The sequence below is a fragment of the Pseudophryne corroboree genome, chromosome 1, assembly GCF_028390025.1.
Source record: "Pseudophryne corroboree isolate aPseCor3 chromosome 1, aPseCor3.hap2, whole genome shotgun sequence".
Classification (NCBI taxonomy): Eukaryota; Metazoa; Chordata; class Amphibia; order Anura; family Myobatrachidae; genus Pseudophryne; species Pseudophryne corroboree.
In genome coordinates this window covers 810913848-810939363 of record NC_086444.1, presented here as the reverse complement: position 1 = coordinate 810939363, position 25516 = coordinate 810913848, and the positions used below count along the sequence as shown (strand labels likewise).

The following is a 25516-nucleotide window of genomic DNA, read 5'->3' as shown; positions in this document are numbered from 1 at the left end:
CTCCTTGGACATATTTGCTGCAACAGGGGTATGCATATTGATGGAATGTTGTTCCAACCGACGTTGAAAGCATTTAAGAGATGCGTTAGTCGTATAAGGATCAAAGGTAGATCTGGATTTAATTGATGCAGGCAGACTCTCAACACTGGATGTAGTAATGTGTGATTGAAAATATTCTTTGAGACGAAGATTTCTATTAAAACGATAAGAATCCAGTTTCCACTGGAAATTATCGAGGTCACACGAAGGGACAAATGAAAGTCCTTTGTTCAAAATGTCCAATTCTTTACTTGTCAGCGTTCTATTAGATAAGTTGAAAACTAGGTCTTCTTGGACTTGTTTTGCTTCCCTTTTGCGGATCCGGAAGCACTGTTGCCCCCTCCTCGTTTTGCGACGTTTTTGACACCACGCTGAGCGCGTGTACTCATCCCTAAAGGGGGTTTACCCGTGGTGGCATCCTCAGATTCACTATGCGTTGAAGCGCCCCTACTAGATGTTTCAGTATCACCCGGAAATTTGCGGAATTTCCTCTGTCTGGAACGAAACAAGGTTTTATTAACAGGAGTGGTGTTATAAGCCCATGTGTAGACTCTGTTCTCAGCATAGTCCCGCTGTACTGTAGCCAGTTTGTCACGCTTAAACTTGACCAAATTTCGTCTATACGTATCAATTTGTACTGTTAGTTTTTCTATCCAGCCATTAATTACATCAGAGGTTAATTTGTCCAGATGTAAGTCCTCAAAGGTATTAATCTTGGACTTAACTAACTGTAATTCCCTCGCCGACTCCTCAACCACCAACAGGATTAGGTCAAGGCTGCATTTATTTAAGATTGCAGCCCATTTGCGGCAAAAATCGCTGCTAAATTTTCCAATTGTTGGGGAATTCCTAATGCGAAACCCCCTAGGAATCTGACCGCTCCGGTGGTAGTCGGACAACGTAATGCCGTGCAAGAGGAAATCAACCTCCTTCTTTTTTAAATGTAATAATTGAGTGAAAAGTTGTTCATTACTTTCATCACCTCCAGTAAACAGTAAATTATATATATATATTACTTAGGAAAGAGAAGTTAAGTCCTGGAGCCCTGTATTTGTGGGCATATGTTATCCTTTATTTATGTGAGTATCTTATATTTGGAATGGTTATTTGCATCCTGTAACTACTGTCTCAAGGGCCCTACACACTGGCCGATATTACTGAAAGATATGAACAATCTCGTTCATTATTGAACAAGATTCCATTCATATCTTTCAGTGTGGAGGCAGCACAAATGAACGATGCGCGGCCCCGCGCTCGTTCATCGTTGGTGCCCCGTCGCTTGTGCATGCAGGCCAATATGGAAAATCTCATCTATATTTGCATGCACTGCTATGGAGCTGGGTGACGGGGGGAGTGAAGAAACTTCACTCCCCCCATCACCGCCCCCCCCCGCGCGCCGCAGGGTCGCCCGTCGGCCATATCCGCCGTCGGGCAGCTCGGCGGCGGATCTGCCACTGTGTAGGGCCCATTAGCCTGCATTTACACAGAACAGCGATGTAAGAGTTACTGTATTATCTATGCAGCCCACAACAGTTTTTTTGTAGCACACCATGGTGATAGGGAGGCATTTAAATTTCATCAAGCCTATTCACACTTGGAAGCCATGGTTTCCTCTGGAAAGAAAAACAAAATACCATCTGGAATACATATGTCATAATTAGAAAGTTGCACTCATTGATTGTAATCCAATAAGCCAATTATGAAGCTGAATTTGTTTTTAACGCCAGCAAGGTTTACTGACTGCGGCCTGTTTGTCAAGTCTTCCAAAAAAGGAAAGAGATGTGCAGTACTACCGCTCTCAGCTCTCAGCAGGGGCTTTTTCCACTTCACACTTTACACAAATGGCATGAGAATAAAAATACAGTTTGACTTGTGTCAAGTTAGATTTCCGCTGATGAGGCAAAAATAATTTGAAAAACAAAACATTAAAACTTTCAACAAGTCAGATCTTCCATTTGGTGAATTCTTATTAGGTATAGACATGTTCTGTACATCTGTGTTACTACTATCTCCCATACTTTATTTGTAAACCTTTGCTATGATAATGGGGGTCATTCCGAGTTGATCGCTCGCTAGCAGTTTTTTGCAGCCGTGCAAACGCATTGTCGCCACTTACTGGGGAGTGTATATTCGCTTTGCAGAAGTGCAAACACTTGTGCAGCAGAGCGCCTGCAAAATCTTTTTGTGCAAAACAAGACCAGCCCTGTAGTTACTCTTCGTGTGCGTTGATTCTAACGACGGAGGGACGGCTTTTGACTTCACACACCCGCCCAGCCACGCCTGCGTTTTTCTAAGCACTCCCTGAAAACGGTCAGTTCACACCCAGAATGCCCACTTCATGTCAATCTTCCTGAGTTCAGCCGTGCGACAGGAATGTTCGTTGACTCTGTGCAAACCCACGATTCTCATTGTACCTGTACGACGCACCTGCGCATTGAGGTGCATATGCATGTGCAGAAATGCCCATTTTTAGCCTGATCGCTGCGCTGCGAACAACGGCAGTTAGCGATCAACTCGGAATGACCTCTGATATCCATTGCAGTTGACTTAAATAAAATAAAACCCACAATTAAAGGATTTAAGGGGGGAGGGGGGCTGTTGCTTTATGCGCAACACGTTCATAATTGAGAATGCACATTTATGTCTGCGATGGCTCTTCACAAATAATAACAACTATTTAGTGAAGATATGTCTTGTGCTAATTTTGCACATCTGATTATCAGCATATTTTGTACCAATTCCGTTTTCTTACTTTTCCTGCCACAGTGAAGTATATGTGTATAGACACACACACACACACACACACACACACACACACACACACACACACACACACACACACACACACACACAGTCCCAAAAGATGTATATACAGTTTGATTTATTATAAATACAACGTTTATTAAGATAAATTAAAGTTTTATAATCCAAGTTGGAGAAGTGTACAATTTTTTGGGTTATCGCAGGCACTGCTGATAACACGGACGGATGGAATTGCAAACATCACAGATCATTTCAATTGGTATTTGGGTGCATCCTCTTTCAATTGCTGCTCTCAACTCATTGATTGTAGCAGGCTTTGTAAGGTTTTTTAAACCTTATCTTTGACATATCCCCATTAAAAAAAGGTCAGAAGTACACCAACTGTTTAAAAAAAAAAATGACTGAGTTATAATATTTCAAAATGTGTATAAACTTTTTTGTGACACCCTATATTTTCATTTTGAGAATTTATTTAGAGGTTAACATATAGTGAAGTTAGCATATTAAGTAAACTGTTTTGAGGAGAATATACTTGTAGGTAGGTGAAGACTATTATAAAGGGGAAAGTTACATAGAGGGAGTACTCTTTTATTAAAGGGAGTAAATAAAAAAAAATATATATATTCACCTATTTGTGACAAGCACTGTGGACTTTACACACCAGATGTAGGGGTTGATGTATCAAGTAGTGAAAAGAGTGGAGAAGTTGCCCATAGCAACCAATCAGTTTTGAGGTAGCACTTATTAAGTGCATTCTATAAAATTATAGGTATAAGCTGATTGATTGCGGTGGGCAACTTCTCCACTCTTTACTGCTTGATGCATCTAATTCTGAATTCTAATTTATTCTTCACAACAGGGTTCGGTATGTAACACTGCTCGTCAGGATGCTGGCGGTCACATGACCGACAGTGGCATCCCGACAATAAAGATCCTGACATCAGAGGGGATAAGTATTCCCCCCCACCTCTTTCCCAACCTAGGGCTAACCCTCCAGGGGTCTCCGGGGGTGGCGGCTAGGGCTCACCCCCCATCCCCCAAGTGTCTATCTCTAACCCCCCCCCCCCCCCCCAGTGTCTAATCTTACTCATCCCCGGGGCCCTAATAGTTACCCTGATACTTACCTTCTGGATGATGGTTGTCGGTGTTCCAGTGCCGGTCTCCCAAGTGGTGTCAGGATTCTGGCATCGGTCACATGACCGCTGGCATCTCGTCCATCGGGATGCTAAACCCATCCCTCACAACAATACCAGGCCCCTAAACTACTGTATTGTAAAAGAATTATCACACAAATAAAATTTTCTTTCAGTATTACACTTCAGGGCTGATTCCCAAAGAAAGAAAAGCATATAATACCCCTTTCCACTGCTGCAATAACCTGTCTTACTGGCGAATCTACTCAAGTCGTAGCTTGATGGGAAAGGGTCCTTCAATAATATCTCGGGTTGAGTGATCCAGGGGTATGCAGTTAAATTACCGTCTGTCGAGATTCCAGCGGTCAGGATACCAATAAAGGTCGCCACCAGACCCGAAACTTAGCTAGCCAGCGAGGGGACAGGCTGCACTCCCTGCCAGGATCCTGGCTGTTGGGTTCCCGGCATCAGTCTCCTGACCGTCAGGATCCCATACCAATCCCGATCCAGGAATCTGACCCGGGTATCTACCAGGGTCAGACCCAGGAAGGAACCGGGTAGCCTGCGGTGTAAACGGAGCAACCCAGGTCATGCTAAAAGTATAGAGAGGGCCGTATCGCCGCCACTTGGAGATTATGTCATCTCCAAGTGCTGTCAGAACTGAAAGACTGCACATCGATGCAGTCTGAAAGGGGTCTACTTGCCAATATACTGGGTCCAGCCTGTGGTGTGAATGGAGTCTGACATGGTTTGAACCCATGTTCGAAAACCCGGGTTAGACCCAGCTTTTTGGTGCAAAAGGATTATAACTTTTTACCTTAACAAACCATGGTGCAAATACATTTATTGTTTTTGCATGCAGGGTTAATAGTGGCTACTTTGGCATGTAGCCCACAAATACTGGACAGCTTTATATTTACACTGTAATTAAGAGTTTGGACACCCCCTCTCACATCTAACTCTCTTTGCACGTTTTGTATCTGCTCCACCAGAATGGTTTTCCAAGGTTTAAAGTTACATTTCTTTGCTCCAAACTCAGAATCAGGCCTTTTATTTCTATTCCCAAAACACATGCCTAGACCAATGATAGACTCGTCTGATAATTGCAAAGGCTGAATGTACTGCCCTCAAACATGCAAGAGGGCTGCAGATTACCTTTGGTCTCGGTAATAAGTTAAATTTACATTTAATCAAAGAAAGAGATACCATATTACTTATGACCAGACATTTATAATAAATGTAATGTAAGAAAAAATTCAGTGTTACAAGCTGTAAAATAACAAATCTGACAGCTAAATTAGCCATCTGAGTGACCAGATTTAGGTGCAAGGCTGGAGTCTGCTACATCACTTGTTAGAAAATAAGAGCAGGGGCTGTAGATGAAACTCCGTGGACATAAAACAGAGCGTTATTGCTGGGGCAGACATGGTACAAAGCAGCTGAAGTTTTGGCAGGCTACATGTGGCCTCAGACCTCCTGTTGCCCATTGCTGATTTATGCAATCACTTTATTTGATTTCTTAACATAACTAATGTAGTTTTCCTTTTGTTCTTGTGAGTATAAAGTGGCCACATGTTACATTTTCTGTAGATGTTGTATGTGAATTTTGTTGTGTCTTGAACAATTTGTCTGTTCCTTCCTGGCCCCACAAATACAGCTATGAAGTTCTGCCTCTATAATCAAATAACCTCATTGGGTCACAGTGGCAAACACCATGCTAGCTAGCAATGTGGTTTTAATAATTTGCTTTGATTTACCTTTTGTTGTTTGTAAAATTGATTATGACATAGTTCTATGCTTGCTAGCTGATTGTACCGGTAATATTTCAAAAGCACAAGAACGTTAACAACAAACTGTTCCCCTTACTATAACACAGCACACTCTCTGTGGAATGTATTGAATTAGCCATATTCTTGCTGTACTGTACCAGAGCCGTCACTTCAAGGCTCCACTGCCTAGCAAACCTTACTACAATTGCTAGTTTTAAGCTTTATTGTGCAGTGCAGACTGTCTCTTTAAACCCTGGGGATGTAGCAGTCTTTTTCCATTGATAGTAATGGGGGATTTTAATGATCGTGTCTGGCACTTATAATGCCTTTGCACACCACCAGACTAAAGCTTCACTAAATCCTTCTATATACCATAGAGCATTGAAGTTAGTGGGTCATATCTCTTGTAATGAGATCCCACTATGTCTTAAATATCTGCCTGTCTCATTTCCTGGCTTGAGTCTGATTTTGAGAAATGGTTAAACTGAGACCGCCTTGGCAGTATAGGCACATCCCTGAACTTTTAACATGTGTCATGACTTGATTAGCTCCGAGTTCTGCAGTGTGTTCCTTTTTCCTTTTCTCAAGTAGACTCATCTATTTTCCTAATCAATTTTTAGGAGGAATTGAGACCTGAAATGATGTAGATCTCCCTATCCAACTCATACTCCAAAAATTCTTTAAATCCAGGTCGCTTTTTTTGGTTTTAATACATTCTGGAGGCAGTTAGTCTCCCTGGCTCATTCAAAATAGAAGGCTTACCTCAAGGGTATTCGGTTTCATTTCCAGATATTGGATGGCGACCAGCTAAGCTTTGTTCTTTTATCAATTTGCTTTATTCCCCTCTAATTACATTTGACGCTTGTGTTGGATGCTAGCACAGCACTCGCTGAAAGAGAGGCTTAACTCGAAATATCCTGAGCAATTGCTTGTCATGCGACTAAACATTTTATTTTTAACTTGTGCACTCCATATCAGCGTTTGCATAGTCTATCTTAAATGGATATGTCAGCTTGCTTGGTTTCAAAGCTATAGTTTAAATCTTTAGGAAGGTATTCCCACTTTATTTGGCATAAGGGTCTTCCAGGGGATATTAATGAATATTGGCACACAAGCAAGTGGAAGAAAAAAGGACAAATCAGTAAGCAGGTTCTGTCCGTTTTCTAGAAAAGTGTATAAATAAATGTAAGGAGCACAGCAACTTTCATGAACAGTTTTGCATAGATTTAAATTTGTTAAGTGCACAATTTATGTATAGGTAATAAAATATGTGAACAAGTAGAAAGACTTGTTCCTGCTTTGTTACATTAGTTGACATTTATTCATTTGTCGTCCCCCCCAGGAAGTTACAAATACCCTCAGATCGCAGAAGACGTCTTTATTGTAGTTTACGGTTTGTTAGTACAGGTTGAGTATCCCTTATCCAAAATGCTTGGGACCAGAGGTATTTTGGATATGGGATTTTTCCGTAGTTTGGAATAATTGCATACCATAATGAGATATCATGGTGATGGGACCTAAATCTAAGCACAGAATGCATTTATGTTACATATAGACCTTATACACACAGCCTGAAGGTCATTTTAGCCAATATTTTTTATAATTTTGTGCATTAAACAAAGTGTGTCTACATTCACACAATTCAGTTATGTTCCATATACACATTATACACACAGCCTGAAGGTCAATAATACAATATTTTTAATAACCTTGTGTATTAAACATAGTTTGTGTACATTAAACTATCAAAAACAAAGTTTTCACTATCTCATTCTCACTCAAAAAAGTCTGTATTTCGGAATATTCCGTATTTCGGAATATTTGGATATGGGATACTCAACCTGTATCTGTTGGAAAGCCCAGTATTCTGTAAACCAAATATGAATGGTTTTATTGTTGCTTCATCTGGCATTTTCCACGGTCAATCCTGGATCAGCCTAAATAACGACCTGTCCCAAAAATGTCAGTCCTTAATATATCAGTATTAGCCAGATTTACCAAATTAGAGAGGATCAATTGGTCCTACAGTATGTAGAATAGTATCCTGTCCAGTACATAATTACAGAAAGTTGTACAGTGACTATGTAACATTGGGCAGAGGAAGAATACAATTTGTTGGTCTCAAGAAAAGTATATAACTTCTGATGTGGTTTCAGGAGAGAAAAAAGAGAAGAAATCTGCTGCAGTGGTTGATGACTCCAGACCTGTTGATGTGTCTCGCTTGGACATGCGTGTGGGCTGCATCATCTCAGCCAAGAAGCACCCAGATGCAGACTCTCTGTATGTAGAAGAAGTAGACGTAGGAGAAGCCATACCAAGGACTGTCGTCAGTGGCCTTGTGAAGCATATTCCAATTGAACAGGTATTTGACAGTATAGTCTGGTATTTACATACATTTTTTTCTACTTTAAAGCAGTTTATGATTTTATTAGAAAAAAATAATAAATAATTTTCCCATAATGTAAACTACAAAAATGAATCCTAGACAAACATAACTAAGTATTTAATAGGTGGCCACAATGGGTGCACGAGCAGGCTGGAGACAACTGGCTATGTAGAAAAAGATAAAAAAAACACTTTACACTGTTGCTAAAATTGCAGGTAAGTTACATGAGCAATAATTATGTTTTGCTGGTGTCATGAAAATCAACAGATGTAGAGGTCTATTTACTAAGCCTTGGATGGAGATAAAGTACCCGCTAAAAAGCTCCTAACTGCCATGTCACAGACTGTGTTTGAAAAATGACAGAAGCTGGTTGGTTAGGACCTTTTTTTTTATCTTTGTCCACTTTAGCTCCATTCAAAGCTTAGTAAATGACCCTACGGGGGTTACTTCTCAAAACTCAGAGAGAGATAAAATTGTAAGAGATAAAGTACCAGCCAATCGGCTTCTGTCTTACATTTTACAGGCTGTGTTTGAAAAATGACAATTAAGAGCTGATTGGTTGATTCTTGTAATCGCTCACAATTTTCTCTCTCTCCAAGCCTTGATAAATACCCCCCTATGTGAGGTATATATAACTATTGTACCTTGTTTGATATTTAAAAATAAATATATATTTGATTCCATGTATTGGGCATACATCAGGTCACATGGCTATCCTAGACTGTCATTTTAAAAAATATGGAATTCCTACGTTCGTGTTTTGACTGTGCTATGAGATTTGACCATGAACTTATTATTCTTTTTTTTTTTTTTATTGGTTTAGAAATAGGAAAGAGCATAGAATGCCATTGTGGATGGACTCTCCTTCATGCAATGTGCTGACATGTGGCACAACAGGGCTTGTTTAGAACATGTACTGTGTTGACATTTGCAGAATAAAAGCTCACAGTTATGTTACGTACAGTTTGCAAATTGCTGTTTAAATAATTACACCTTACTTTGTTATTGATGTCCCTGGTTGCCTTGGAACCTCTTCTTCCTTGGCAGTGTACAGAGTATTATTTACTTAATGGCATTTGCTGCTTGATGCCTAGTAACGTTTGCAGCAAGAGTTCATTACAAATACTGCCTAACACATCTGCTCCGCATTCTTTCTAACCTACTTTAATCAAGTGCTGAGTACTGAGTGACTTAAATCTTGTTTTATTTGTAGAACAGAGTAAATGTGATAGGCGTTAGCTTCAACATGGAGACTTTATTACATTACTAAAATAACCCCAAGTTAATTTATTGCGGCACATTCCTTAATGTGAAATACATTTTTCTTGGCTATAGCTAGCTCTGTTCTAAGTACATTTCCATTATATTTTGTGCTCAGTCTCACGTGTGGTCCTCCAACAAAATCCATTTTTGGTATTAAAATGATTTCCTTCTTATAGGGAGCTAGCACCCCTAATACTTCTCTGATTAATTAGAAATGTAATGCAGTTAGGTAATAAATGCATTTGAAATTGTAGTCTTTTCATTTGTTTAGTTTTTATATTGTAGTTAATTAGGACAAATAATTGATGATGTTTAGTTTGCTTGAATGATATTTTCATATCCAGATATGATTCCTACCATAAAACATTGGGATTTTCTGCTGTTCCATCCAGGCCTTTCCTTCCATAACATGGACATTTGTAAATATAACTTTCTCTATCGTCCTAAGTGGATGCTGGGGTTCCTGAAAGGACCATGGGGAATAGCGGCTCCGCAGGAGACAGGGCACAAAAAAGTAAAGCTTTTACCAGATCAGGTGGTGTGCACTGGCTCCTCCCCCTATGACCCTCCTCCAGACTCCAGTTAGATTTTTGTGCCCGGCCGAGAAGGGTGCAATCTAGGTGGCTCTCCTAAAGAGCTGCTTAGAGAAAGTTTAGCTAGGTTTTTTATGTTACAGTGATTCCTGCTGGCAACAGGATCACTGCAGCGAGGGACTGAGGGGAGAAGGAGTCAACTCACCTGCGTGCAGGATGGATTGGCTTCTTGGCTACTGGACATCAAGCTCCAGAGGGACGATCACAGGTACAGCCTGGATGGTCACCGGAGCCGCGCCGCCGGCCCCCTTGCAGATGCTGAAGACAGAAGAGGTCCAGAATCGGCGGCTGAAGACTCCTGCAGTCTTCTAAAGGTAGCGCACAGCACTGCAGCTGTGCGCCATTTTCCTCTCAGCACACTTCACACAACAGTCACTGAGGGTGCAGAGCGCTGGGGGGGGCGCTCTGAGAGGCAAATAAAAACCTTATTAGAGGCAAAAAATACCTCACATATAGCCCACAGAGGCTATATGGAGATATTTAACCCCTGCCTAACTTCAAAAATAGCGGGAGACGAGCCCGCCGAAAAAGGGGCGGGGCCTATCTCCTCAGCACACAGCGCCATTTTCTCTCACAGAAAAGCTGGAGAGAAGGCTCCCAGGCTCTCCCCTGCACTGCACTACAGAAACAGGGTTAAAACAGAGAGGGGGGGCACTGATTTTGGCGATATTGTATATATATAAAAGATGCTATAAGGGAGAAACACTTATATAAGGTTGTCCCTATATAATTATAGCGTTTTTGGTGTGTGCTGGCAGACTCTCCCTCTGTCTCCCCAAAGGACTAGTGGGTCCTGTCCTCTGTCAGAGCATTCCCGGTGTGTGTGCTGTGTGTCGGTACGTGTGTGTCGACATGTATGAGGACGATGTTGGTGAGGAGGCGGAGAAATTGCCTGTAATGGTGATGTCACTCTCTAGGGAGTCGACACCGGAATGGATGGCTTATTTAGAGAATTACGTGAGAATGTCAACACGCTGCAAGGTCGGTTGACGACATGAGACGGCCGACAATCTATTAGGACCGGTCCAGGCGTCTCAGAAACACCGTCAGGGGTTTTAAAAACGCCCATTTACCTCAGTCGGTCGACACAGACACAGACACGGACACTGAATACAGTGTCGACGGTGAATAAACAAACGTATTTCTCATTAGGGCCACACGTTAAGGGCAATGAAGGAGGTGTTACGTGTTGCTGATACTACAAGTACCACAAGAAAGGGTATTATGTGGGAGTGAAAAAACTACCTGTAGTTTTTCCTGAATCAGATAAAATAAAATGAAGTGTGTGATGATGCGTAGGGTTACCCCGATAGCAAATATTGGCGTTATACCCTTTCCCGCCAGAAATTAGGGTACGTTGGGAAACACCCCTTAGGGTGATAAGGCGCTCACACGCTTATCAAGTGGCGTTACCGTCTCCAGATACGGCCGCCCTCAAGGAGCCAGCTGATAGGAAGCTGGAAAAATATCCTAAAAAGTATATACACACATACGGTGGTTATACTGCGACCAGCGATCGCCATCAGCCTGGAGATGCAGTGCTGGGTTGGCTTGGTCGGATTCCCTGACTGAAAATATTTTATTCATGTAGAGCATTTAATAGGATGCATTCTATATATATGTATGTGAGATGCACAGAGGGATATTTGCTCTCTGGCATCAAGATAAGTGCGTTGTCCATATCTCCCAGAAGATGTCAGGGACACGACAGTGGTCAGGTGATACAGATCCCATACGGCAGATGGAAGTATTGCTGTATAAAGGGAAGGAGTTATTTGGGGGTCGGTCCATCGGACCTGGGGACCACAGCAACAGCTGGGAAATCCAACCTTTTTTACCCCAAGTTACATCTCAGCTAAAAAAGACACCGTCTTTTCAGCCTCAATCTTTCCTTTCCCATGAGGGCATGCAGGCAAAAGGCCAGTCATATCTGCCCAGACATAGAGGTAAGGGAAGTAGACTGCAGCAGGCAGCCCTTTCCCAGGAAAAGAAGCCCTCCACCGCGTCTGCCAAGTCCTCAGCATGACGCTGGGGCCGTGCAAGCGGACTCAAGGTGGGGGGGTAGTCTCAAGAGTCTCAGGGCGCAGTGGGATCACTCGCAAGTTGACCCCTAGATCGTACGAGTATTATCCCAGGGGTAAAGATTGGAGAGTCGAGACATCTTCTCCTCGCAGGTTCCTGAAGTCTGCTTTACCAACGGCTCCCTCCGACAGGGAGGCAGCATTGGAAACAATTCACAAGCTGTATATCCAGCAGGTGATAATCAAAGTACCCCTCCTACGACAAGGAAAAGGGTATTATTTTTCCACACTATATTGTGGTACTGAAGCCAGACGGCTTGGTGACACATAGTCTAAATCTAAAATGTTTTGAACACTTACATAAAAGGTTCAAATCGAGATAAAGTCACTCAGAGCAGTGATAGCGAACCGGAAAAAAGGGGACTATATGGTGTCCCTGGACATCAAGGATTACCTCCATGTCCAAATTTTGTCCTTCTCATCAAGGGTACCTCTGGTTCGTGGTACAGAACTGTCAATATCAGTTTCAGACGATGCCGTTTGAATTATCCACGGCACCCCGGGCCTTTTTACCAAGGTAATGGCCGAAAAGATGTTTCTTCAAAGAAAAAAGGCATCTAAATTATCCCTTACTTGCACGACCTAAAAAGGGCAAGTTCCAGAGAACAGTTGGAGGTCGGAAGAGCACTATCTAAAGTAGTTCTTCGACGGCACGACTGGATTCTAAATATTCCAAGAATCGCAGCTGTTTTCCGACGATACGTCTGCTGTTCCTAGGGATGATTCTGGACACGGTTCAGAAAAAGGTTTTTCTTCCCGAGGAAAAAGCCAAGGAGTTATCCGACCTGTCAGGAACCTCCTAAAACCAGGAAAGGTGTCTGTATATCAATGCACAAGAGTCCTGGGAAAAATGGTGGCTTTTTACGAAGCAATTCCATTCGGCAGATTCCATGCAAGAATTTTCCAAAGGGATCTGTTGGACAAATGGTCAGGGTCGCATCCTCAGATGCACCTGCGAATAACCCTGTCGCCAAGGACAAGGGTATATCTTCTGTGGTGGTTGCAAAAGGCTCATCTATTGGAGGGCCGCAGATTCGGCATACAGGATTTGATCCTGGTGACCACGGACGCCAGCCTGAGAGGTTGGGGAGCAGTCACACAAGGAAGAAACTTCCAGGGGGTATGGACGAACCTGGAAAAGTCTCTTCACATAAACATTCTGGTACTAAGAGCAATCTAAAATGCTCTAAGCCAGGCGGAACCACTCCTGCAAGGAAAACCGGTGTTGATTCAGTCGGACAACATCACGGCGGTAGCCCATGTAAACAGACAGGGCGGCACAAGAAGCAGGAGTGCAATGGCAGAAGCTGCCAAGATTCTTCGCTGGGCGGAGAATCACGTAATAGCACTGTCAGCAGTGTTCTTCCCGGGCGTGGACAACTGGGAAGCAGACTTCCTCAGCAGACACGATATTCACCCGGGAGAGGGGGGTCTTCATCCAGAAGTCTTCCACATGCTAATAAACTGTTGGGAAAGACCAATGGTAGACATGATGGCGTCTCGCCTCAACAAGAAACTGGACAAGTATTGCGCCAGGTCAAGAGATCCACAGGCAATAGCTGTGGACGCACTGGTAACACCTTGGGTGTACAAATCAGTATATGTGTTTCCTCCTCTGCCTCTCATACCAACGGTATTGAAGATTATACGGTGAAGAGGAGTAAGAACAATACTAGTGGCTCCGGATTGGCCAAGAAGGACTTGGTACCCGGAACTTCAAGAGTTGGTCACGGACGACCCGTGCCCTCTACTTCTGAGAAGGGACCTGCTACAACAGGGTCCCTGTCTCTTTCAAGACTTACCGCGGCTGCGTTTGACGGCATGGCGGTTGAACGCCAGATCCTAAAAGGGAAAGGCATTCCAGAAGAAGTCATTCCTACCTTGATTAAGGCAAGGAAGGAAGTCACCGCGAAACATTATCACCGCATTTGGCGAAAATATGTCGCGTGGTGCGAGGATCGGAGTGTTCCGACGGAGGAATTTCAACTGGGTCGTTTCCTACATTTCCTACAATCAGGATTGTCTATGGGTCTCAAATTGAGATCTATTAAGGTTCAAATTTCGGCCCTGTCAATATTCTTCCAAAAAGAATTGGCCTCAGTTCCTGAGGTACAGACTTTTGTTAAAGGAGTACTGCATATACAGCCTCCTGTGGTGCCTCCGGTGGCACCGTGGGATCTAAATGTAGTTTTAGATTTCCTCAAATCCCATTGGTTTGAACCATTGAATAAGGTGGATTTTAAATATCTCACATGGAAAGTGACTATGTTACTGGCCCTGGCTTCCGCCAGGAAAGTATCTGAATTGGCGGCTTTATCTTATAAAAGCCCTTATCTAATCTTCCATTCGGATAGGGCAGAACTGAGGACTCGTCCGCATTTTCTCCCTAAGGTGGTATCAGCGTTTCACCTGAACCAACCTATTGTGGTGCCTGCGGCCACTGGCGACTTGGAGGACTCCAAGTTGTTGGACGTTGTCAGAGCCTTAAAAATATACATTTCAAGGACGGCTGAAGTCAGAAAATCTGACCCGCTGTTGATACTATATGCACCCAACAAGTTGGGTGCCCCTGCTTCTAAGCAGACGATTGCTCGTTGGATTTGTAACACAATTCAACTTGCTCATTCTGTGGCAGGCCTGCCACAGCCTAAATCTGTTAAGGCCCATTCCACAAGGAAGGTGGGCTCATCTTGGGCGGCTGCCCGAGGGGTCTCGGCATTACAATTCTGCCGAGCAGCTACGTGGTCGGGGGAAAACACGTTTGTAAAATTCTACAAATTTGATACCCTGGCAAAAGAGGACTTGGAATTCTCTCATTCGGTGCTGCAGAGTCATCCGCACTCTCCCGCCCGTTTGGGAGCTTTGGTATAATCCCCATGGTCCTTTCAGGAACCCCAGCATCCACTTAGGACGATAGAGAAAATAAGAATTTACTTACCGATAATTCTATTTCTCGGAGTCCGTAGTGGATGCTGGGCGCCCATCCCAAGTGCGGATTATCTGCAATACTGTACATAGTTATTGTTAACAAATTCGGGTTATATTGTTAAGGAGCCATCTTTAAGAGGCTCTTTCTGTTATCATACTGTTAACTGGGTTTAGATCACAAGTTGTACGGTGTGATTGGTGTGGCTGGTATGAGTCTTACCCGGGATTCAAATTGCCTCCCTTATTGTGTACGCTCGTCCGGGCACAGTACCTAACTGGAGTCTGGAGGAGGGTCATAGGGGGAGGAGCCAGTGCACACCACCTGATCTGGTAAAAGCTTTACTTTTTTGTGCCCTGTCTCCTGCGGAGCCGCTATTCCCCATGGTCCTTTCAGGAACCCCAGCATCCACTACGGACTCCGAGAAATAGAATTATCGGTAAGTAAATTCTTATTTTCTCTGACGTCCTAAGTGGATGCTGGGGACTCCGTCAGGACCATGGGGAATAGCGGCTCCGCAGGAGACAGGGCACAAAAGTAAAAGCTTTAGGATCAGGTGGTGTGCACTGGCTCCTCCCCCCATGACCCTCCTCCAAGCCTCAGTTAGGTTTTTGTGCCCGGCCGAGAAGGGTGCAATCTAGGTGGCTCTCCTAAAGAGCTGCTTAGAGTAAAAGTTTTGTTAGGTTTTTTATTTTCAGTGAGTCCTGCTGGCAACAGGCTCACTGCAACGAGGGACTTAGGGGAGAAGAAGTGAACTCACCTGCGTGCAGGATGGATTGGCTTCTTAGGCTACTGGACACTAGCTCCAGAGGGACGATCACAGGTACAGCCTGGATGGGTCACCGGAGCCGCGCCGCCGACCCCCTTGCAGATGCTGAAGAGAGAAGAGGTCCAGAAATCGGCGGCTGAAGACTTCTCAGTCTTCATGAGGTAGCGCACAGCACTGCAGCTGTGCGCCATTGCTCTCAGCACACTTCACACCAACGGTCACCAACGGTCACTGAGGGTGCAGGGCGCTTGGGGGGGCGCCCTGGGCAGCAATGAAAGTACCTATGCTGGCTAAAAATACATCACATATAGCCCCTGGGGCTATATGGATGTATTTAACCCCTGCCAGGTTGTCAGAAAAACGGGAGAAGAAGCCCGCCGAAAAGGGGGCGGGGCCTATTCTCCTCAGCACACAGCGCCATTTTCCTACACAGCTCCGCTGCTAGGAAGGCTCCCAGGCTCTCCCCTGCACTGCACTACAGAAACAGGGTTAAAACAGAGAGGGGGGGCACTTATTTGGCGATATTATTATATATTAAGATGCTATAAGGGAAAACACTTATATAAGGTTGTCCCTGTATAATATAGCGTTTTGGTGTGTGCTGGCAAACTCTCCCTCTGTCTCCCCAAAGGGCTAGTGGGGTCCTGTCCTCTATCAGAGCATTCCCTGTGTGTGTGCTGTGTGTCGGTACGTGTGTGTCGACATGTATGAGGACGATGTTGGTGAGGAGGCGGAGCAATTGCCTGTAATGGTGATGTCACTCTCTAGGGAGTCGACACCGGAATGGATGGCTTATTTAGGGAATTACGTGATAATGTCAACACGCTGCAAGGTCGGTTGACGACATGAGACGGCCGGCAAACCAATTAGTACCTGTCCAGGCGTCTCAAACACCGTCAGGGGCTTTAAAACGCCCATTTACCTCAGTCGGTCGACACAGACACGGACACTGACTCCAGTGTCGACGGTGAAGAAACAAACGTATTTTCCATTTGGGCCACACGTTACATGTTAAGGGCAATGAAGGAGGTGTTACATATTTCTGATACTACAAGTACCACAAAAGAGGGTATTATGTGGGGTGTGAAAAAACTACCTGTAGTTTTTCCTGAATCAGATAAATTAAATGAAGTGTGTGATGATGCGTGGGTTTCCCCCGATAGAAAATTATTGGCGTTATACCCTTTCCCGCCAGAAGTTAGGGCGCGTTGGGAAACACCCCTTAGGGTGGATAAGGCGCTCACACGCTTATCAAAACAAGTGGCGTTACCGTCTCCAGATACGGCCGCCCTCAAGGAGCCAGCTGATAGGAGGCTGGAAAATATCCTAAAAAGTATATACACACATACTGGTGTTATACTGCGACCAGCGATCGCCTCAGCCTGGATGTGCAGCGCTGGGGTGGCTTGGTCGGATTCCCTGACTGAAAATATTGATACCCTTGACAGGGACAGTATTTTATTGACTATAGAGCATTTAAAGGATGCATTTCTATATATGCGAGATGCACAGAGGGATATTTGCACTCTGGCATCAAGAGTAAGTGCGATGTCCATATCTGCCAGAAGATGTTTATGGACACGACAGTGGTCAGGTGATGCAGATTCCAAACGGCACATGGAAGTATTGCCGTATAAAAGGGAGGAGTTATTTGGGGTCGGTCCATCGGACCTGGTGGCCACGGCAACAGCTGGAAAATCCACCTTTTTTACCCCAAGTCACATCTCAGCAGAAAAAGACACCGTCTTTTCAGCCTCAGTCCTTTCGTCCCCATAAGGGCAAGCAGGCAAAAGGCCAGTCATATCTGCCCAGGGATAGAGGAAAGGGAAGAAGACTGCAGCAGGCAGCCCATTCCCAGGAACAGAAGCCCTCCACCGCTTTTGCCAAGTCCTCAGCATGACGCTGGGGCCGTACAAGCGGACTCAGGTGCGGTGGGGGGGTCGTCTCAAGAGTTTCAGCGCGCAGTGGGCTCACTCGCAAGTGGACCCCTGGATCCTACAAGTAGTATCCCAGGGGTACAGATTGGAAATTCGAGACGTCTCCCCCTCGCAGGTTCCTGAAGTCTGCTTTACCAACGTCTCCCTCCGACAGGGAGGCAGTATTGGAAACAATTCACAAGCTGTATTCCCAGCAGGTGATAATCAAAGTACCCCTCCTACAACAAGGAAAGGGGTATTATTCCACACTATAAATCTGAAATATTTGAACACTTACATACAAAGGTTCAAATCAAGATGGAGTCACTCAGAGCAGTGATAGCGAACCAGGAAGAAGGGGACTATATGGTGTCCCTGGACATCAAGGATGCTTACCTCCATGTCCCAATTTGCCCTTCTCACCAAGGGTACCTCAGGTTCGTGGTACAAAACTGTCACTATCAGTTTCAGACGCTGCCGTTTGGATTGTCCACGGCACCCCGGGTCTTTACCAAGGTAATGGCCGAAATGATGATTCTTCTTCAAAGAAAAGGCGTCTTAATTATCCCTTACTTGGACGATCTCCTGATAAGGGCAAGGTCCAGAGAACAGTTGGAGGTCGGAGTAGCACTATCTCAAGTAGTTCTACGACAGCACGGGTGGATTCTAAATATTCCAAAATCGCAGCTGTCTCCGACGACACGTCTGCTGTTCCTAGGGATGATTCTGGACACAGTCCAGAAAAAGGTGTTTCTCCCGGAGGAGAAAGCCAGGGAGTTATCCGAGCTAGTCAGGAACCTCCTAAAACCAGGAAAAGTGTCAGTGCATCATTGCACAAGGGTCCTGGGAAAAATGGTGGCTTCTTACGAAGCGATTCCATTCGGCAGATTTCACGCAAGAACTTTTCAGTGGGATCTGCTGGAAAAATGGTCCGGATCGCATCTTCAGATGCATCAGCGGATAACCCTGTCTCCAAGGACAAGGGTGTCTCTTCTGTGGTGGCTGCAGAGTGCTCATCTACTAAAGGGCCACAGATTCGGCATTCAGGACTGGGTCCTGGTGACCACGGATGCCAGCCTGAAAGGCTGGGGAGCAGTCACACAAGGAAAAAATTTCCAGGGAGTGTGATCAAGTCTGGAGACTTCTCTCCACATAAATATACTGGAGCTAAGAGCAATTTACAATGCTCTAAGCTTAGCAAGACCTCTGCTTCAAGGTCAGCCGGTATTGATCCAGTGGGACAACATCACGGCAGTCGCCCACGTAAACAGACAGGGCGGCACAAGAAGCAGGAGGGCAATGGCAGAAACTGCAAGGATTCTTCGCTGGGCGGAAAATCATGTGATAGCACTGTCAGCAGTGTTCATTCCGGGAGTGGACAACTGGGAAGCAGACTTCCTCAGCACGACCTCCACCCGGGAGAGTGGGGACTTCATCGGGAAGTCTTCCACATGATTGTGAACCGTTGGGAAAGACCAAAGGTGGACATGATGGCGTCCCGCCTGAACAAAAAACTGGACAGGTATTGCGCCAGGTCAAGAGACCCTCAGGCAATAGCTGTGGAAGTTCTGGTAACACCGTGGGTGTACCAGTCGGTGTATGTGTTCCCTCCTCTGCTTCTCATACCTAAGGTACTGAGAATTATAAGACGTAGAGGAGTAAGAACTATACTCGTGGCTCCGGATTGGCCAAGAAGGACTTGGTACCCGGAACTTCAAGAGATGCTCACAGAGGACTCATGGCCTCTGCCGCTAAGAAGGGACTTGCTTCAGCAAGTACCATGTCTGTTCCAAGACTTACCGCGGCTGCGTTTGACGACATGGCGGTTGAACGCCGGATCCTAAGGGAAAAAGGCATTCCGGAAGAGGTCATTCCTACCCTGGTCAAAGCCAGGAAGGAGGTGACCGCACAACATTATCACCACAGGTGGCGAAAATATGTTGCGTGGTGTGAGGCCAGGAAGGCCCCACGAAGAAATTTCAACTCGGTCGATTCCTGCATATCCTGCAAACAGGAGTGTCTATGGGCCTCAAATTGGGGTCCATTAAGGTTCAAATTTCGGCCCTGTCGATTTTCTTCTAGAAAGAATTGGCTTCAGTTCCTGAAGTCCAGAAGTTTGTCAAGGGAGTACTGCATATACAACCCCCTTTTGTGCCTCCAGTGGCACTGTGGGATCTCAACGTAGTTCTGGGATTCCTCAAATCACATTGGTTTAAACCGCTCAAATCTGTGGATTTGAAATATCTCACATGGAAAGTGACCATGATGTTGGCCCTGGCCTCGACCAGGCGAGTGTCAGAATTGGCGGCTTTGTCTCACAAAACCCCATATCTGATTGTCCATTCGGACAGGGCAGAGCTGCGGACTCGTCCCCAGTTTCTCCCTAAGGTGGTGTCAGCGTTTCACCTGAACCAGCTTATTGTGGTACCTGCAGCTACTAGGGACTTGGAGGACTCCAAGTTGCTAGATGTTGTCAGGGCCCTGAAAATATAGGTTTCCAGGACGGCTGGAGTCAGGAAAACTGACTTGCTGTTATCCTGTATGCACCCAACAAACTGGGTGCTCTTGCTTCTAAGCAGACGATTGCTAGTTGGATGTGTAGTTCAATTCAGCTTGCACATTCTGTGGCAGGCCTGCCACAGCCAAAATATGTAAATGCCCATTCCACAAGGAAGGTGGGCTCATCTTGGGCGGCTGCCCGAGGGATCTCGGCTTTACAACTTTGCCGAGCTGCTACTTGGTCAGGGGCACACCCTGGCTGAGGAGGACCTGGAGTTCTCTCACTCGGTGCTGCAGAGTCATCCGCACTCTCCCGCCCGTTTGGGAGCTTTGGTATAATCCCCATGGTCCTGACGGAGTCCCCAGCATCCACTTAGGACGTCAGAGAAAATAAGAATTTACTTACCGATAATTCTATTTCTCGTAGTCCGTAGTGGATGCTGGGCGCCCATCCCAAGTGCGGATTGTCTGCAATACTTGTACATAGTTATTGTTACAAAAATCGGGTTATTATTGTTGTGAGCCATCTTTTCAGAGGCTCCGCTGTTATCATGCTGTTAACTGGGTTCAGATCACAGGTTGTACAGTGTGATTGGTGTGGCTGGTATGAGTCTTACCCGGGATTCAAAATCCTTCCTTATTGTGTACGCTCGTCCGGGCACAGTATCCTAACTGAGGCTTGGAGGAGGGTCATGGGGGGAGGAGCCAGTGCACACCACCTGATCCTAAAGCTTTTACTTTTGTGCCCTGTCTCCTGCGGAGCCGCTATTCCCCATGGTCCTGACGGAGTCCCCAGCATCCACTACGGACTACGAGAAATAGAATTATCGGTAAGTAAATTCTTATTTTTATAAGTTTTGTTCTGTCAAAGCATAGAAATTCATGCATTTTATGTTTGCATGGACTTCTGTGAACCATAGAATGAGGGAAAATAGGATCTAATTTGAAGGCTATTTTCTATTTTTGATTTTTTTCCCATTGAGATGGGGCTTTAATGACCGTGTCCTTAGTGCCAAGATTAATGCTAACCTTGGGAAATGATTACGGAGTGATTCCTCAGAGTACAGCAGGGAAGATCTGTGCGCTGCCAAGTCATTCAGCTAATTAAATAATTGTCTCTGATGCTTGCTTGAGCTTTAAAATAAATACATGCATTAATAATAAGGAGCACCTGGGAAATACAAAAGAAAAAAACCATACTTCATGTGAATCATGTGGTTCTAAGTACAGATATTAAACAACAATAGAAAAATAAAACATCTGGTCAATTACATTTTACAGTCATACATCTTCATCATTGCTTAAAAGAAAAATCTTTAAGTAAAGTGCCCTGGAAAATAATTTTCAAAAATGGAGCATTTTATTGCTAGTATGCACAGTCCAAATACTGACTAAAGTGGTAGGGATTAAACAAGTACATTTCCCCCCCATCCCACCGTTTTTTTTTAAAAACATTAACTTAACCACAAGCTTTTTGCTCAACTGCTCCATTTGAAGATCTACGAGGACACCAGAGAATGGCATCTCTTGAAAAACAAAGTTGCCACCAAAGTCGGACTCCAGCTGTCCACTGTTAAAATTACTTTATATTGTTTAACGGAAAACTCCAGGCATCAGAACATTTTTAGTGCCCACACACAAAGAGGATCACAAAGGGTGGAACGTTTGAGTTTGCATAGAGTCTGTAGACCGGCAAAATTCTAATTATTCGGTGATGTTGCATTTGTCATTTAACTTTCTCAATTGATTTTTCTTTACTGGTAATTTTCAAACATCATCTTAATGGATTTGTCTATCAGCTGGAAGTCCACTGGCTAGAAAAAATTATGTAAACATAACAAACGTTCTCCACCTGGTTTAGCTCCGAACTAGAGAGGCACGAGTTGCATAAATGAGGTTGGTGCAAGTATAAAGTAAGTATAAAGAATTAGCATGGTAAGGCCTGTTAGCAAACTTATAAGCAGACTGAGGATTTTGCAAAATGCTCAGTCTGCTGATAAGTATCAAATGTAGTAAATAAAGATTTTTTTTAAAGTTAATATTAAAGCAGAAATCCCACATATAAGTTTTTTTCCTCTTCTTGTAAAATATCAATTGAAGTACCTTTTAAGCATGCATCATTTCTTTCTGTTCTACAAATCAACCCTTGGGGGGAATTGAGTTAGCCACGGTAAATTACCGCTGCTAATTGATCCCTGGAGGGTAATTCAAATTACGCTAATAACCGGCATTACTGGCGGACTTTGTGTGACCTGCCAAGAGGTAGCAGAAAAAAATCCATGATATGCAGGGGTAGATTGGGATGGAAAACCAGCCCGGAAAATTTATGGAAGCAGCCCTAATAGAGACGGGGTCTGTTGAGCGGATGGTGTCTGTCAAGGGGGATGGGATACCTCCTCATAGAGCCTGATTCTGAGTTGGATACAGTTGCGCCTTCTGTGAGTCTTTTGCTGCAGTTGCATCTGCGACTTTAAGCTAATAAAGCTACAATGTCTTTCCCTGGTTACATTGTGCTTTCCGAATATGCAGGAACTGAGACACCCACTTCCAGTGTCTACAAATGCTACAGTCATGCTTTGTACAGCTTTATACACCACCATCAGTCGCACCATTGACACTTTCACCAGCCCTATGCTTGGTGCAAGTCATCTGTATGAGTATGACCTCCAATGTGAGCAACTCACCATCTCTATAGCCAACCAACTTTAACCTCATAGGAAAGACCAACACAAGTCTAATACACTTCTTGGTGCATGCACCTGACTCTGTACGAACACCATCGGGATGCATGCTTGGCGTAACTCCGATACATGAGCAGATGTAAAGCAATGCACAAGAAAAAAAATTAAACACATTGTTCCCCACAGGAAAAAAATATTGTCCTCCACAGGAAAAAACAACCATATTGGCCCATACAAAAAAAACATAAAACACATTGGGCCCCGCAAGAAAAAATAGTGCATAGTGTACGTCCATGGATTGGGGTGGGGGGGGAGTTACTGTGTCTAGGGGACGGGAGGAGTAGGGTGGGGAGTATATGTCCCTGAGGCAGGGGGTAGGGAGGATAGTGCATATCCCTGGGTTGGGAGGGTATTGTTTCTATGGGGCAGGGTGAGCAGTGTACGTCCCTAGGGCCATGAGGGTATGGTGGATAGTGTATGTCCCTGGCCCTGGGGGTACTGTACATCTAGGGGGCCAGAAGGTAGGATATGACCCAGAGGTCGGGGTGTGGGGGAAGGTGGGGTGGTTAGGGTGTGTACTGTACTGTGAGGCCAGGGGGTAGGGCTGGTTAGCCAATTATCCCCACTGGAGCATGAGTTCCATGCACTACTCCAGGATAGGAGTAGTAGTATTGAGAACCAGGGGGCAGGATGGGAGTAGTAGTAGTGGGGTGGAGGGGGTAGGATAGGAGTAGTAGTGGGAAGCAGGGGCAAGATGGGAGGACTAGTAATGCAGTGCAGGGGCAGGCTTGGAATAGTAGTAGTTCAGAGCAGGGGGCAGGATGGAAGTAAGAATGGAAAGCAGGAGCAGGATTGGAGTAGCAGTGTGAAGCACGGGGCAGGGAGTAGTGGTGGGGATAAGAAGGCTGAATGGGAGTGGAAATCACCTCCACTCCAGGGGCACCTTCTTTCCGCAGCTCATGGGTCCATGCCACCGTCCCTCTCTTAGCGCTGACAGCAGCCTTGCACAGCATGCACACAAAGTGAGTGTGATGGGAAACCTCATGTCACCCACTCCTCTTCTGTCCCAGATATACAGCGTCCCTGCATCATTCTAATACACTATACTTGATTCATGTTTGTTAGCAAAGCAACTGGGCAAAACCATGTTGCACTTCAGGTGGGGCAGATGTAACGCGCAGAGAGAGTTAGATTTGGGTGGGGTGTGCTCAAGCTGAAATCAAAATTGCAGTTTAAAAATAAAGCCAATTTTAACATTTAACATTTGTGCAAAAGCAGCCAGTATTTACCATGCACAGAAACAATATAACCCACCCAAATCTAAATCTTTCTGCACGTTACATCTGCCCCACCTGCAGTGCAACATGGATTTGCCCAGGTGTGTGCTTTTTTTGCTTTGCTAACAAACCTGAATCACGCCCTATCATTATGCTGTGTAACTATAAGTCCCAGCATGCGCATCAAGTTTGTAAGCATTCTGTTAAACTCCCACTACTGTGCTATGCTTTTCCATCTTCTGTAGAACTACAATATCTTGCATGCTCAGCTCACCAACATGAATACCAGACACTGCAGAATAGATACGGTAGTAGTTGCCTACAAGCCCTACAGGATATACTTAGGGCACAGGTTGGGTGAGAGCCCAACAGCTGCCAGCAGCAAGTGAGGCTCCCAGCTACCTGGGTATCCCGCCCCGTCCCAATAGAGTTCCTTCACCAGCAGCTGGCAGGCAGAGTAGGGACAGGCAACACGCAGGGAGAAAGTTACCTCTGCAACAGGACCAGCAGCTGCCGCCACTCTGACTACCGCATGGTTCCCAACTGCCGTTCCTCTTTCACTGCTGACAGCAGCCTTGCACAGCATGCACAGTGAATGAGTGTGGAAAGCTCCTGTCACCTGTGTTCCGCTCCTACTCTGTCCCAGGTATACAGCAGCTCCACATACTCCTATCGTCCCTGTGTGGTCCACCTCATCTCCCACAACCCCAGGGGATGGCCCAACCATTCCACAGTGTTAAGTTCAAATTATTTACAAGGAAAATGCAATACCAAATGACACTGTGGCTCGGGCCGTTGCGGCCGCTAGTACGTAACAGTAAACCTCTACGATGTGTATGCACGTTGCGTAAACACGCCGACACGCAATGCGCACAATTCAGCGACACGTGTGGCTGAATACACCTTATCCCCAACCAAGAATGGAATGCAACACCAGTAGTTATATGTTATGTTGTGGTCCAACGCATCAACCATATATTTACTCAAAAAGATACAAGTAAAGATACAACAGTAATACAGGGAAGAGCTACAACCAATAGTACATACGTTTGTTCGCCAGCACCCCCGGATCCAGGCCTCAGTCAGTCTTAGCAAGATGACCTCCAGAGAATAGACTGAGCCCGGCCAGGAGGCCTTTCTTTTATACAATAGGTCAAAAGTACAATCCATAGGTCAAGGGGCAGGTCATTTACAGTACATGAGGGGTCATAAGTTGGTTTGAATAAGTGGGCGATGCTCGGTCCAGGTGTGCTTGCAGGTTTCCACCACCTGGTTCCCGCCGAATATCACGAGTACAGTATTTACAGAATTTGCGAATATTACAATTCTGCGCATATCTATGCGCAGAAACATGCGATTAACTACACACAACAACCGGAATATAGATCTCAAAATACTGCACATCTGGATACCAAACACCA

The 25516-nt window shown here is 44.9% G+C and overlaps 1 protein-coding gene across 3 annotated transcripts in view; it reads left to right on the top strand.

The window, feature by feature from the left end:
* Positions 1–25516, top strand: part of AIMP1 (aminoacyl tRNA synthetase complex interacting multifunctional protein 1) — a 140348-nt gene that overhangs the window by 78953 nt on the left and 35879 nt on the right. For all 3 annotated transcript variants that reach the window (XM_063919230.1, XM_063919225.1, XM_063919236.1), the window contains one exon: positions 7861–8066. In XM_063919230.1, the coding sequence (XP_063775300.1) occupies positions 7861–8066 (206 nt within the window). The remainder of the gene's footprint in view (positions 1–7860; positions 8067–25516) is intronic.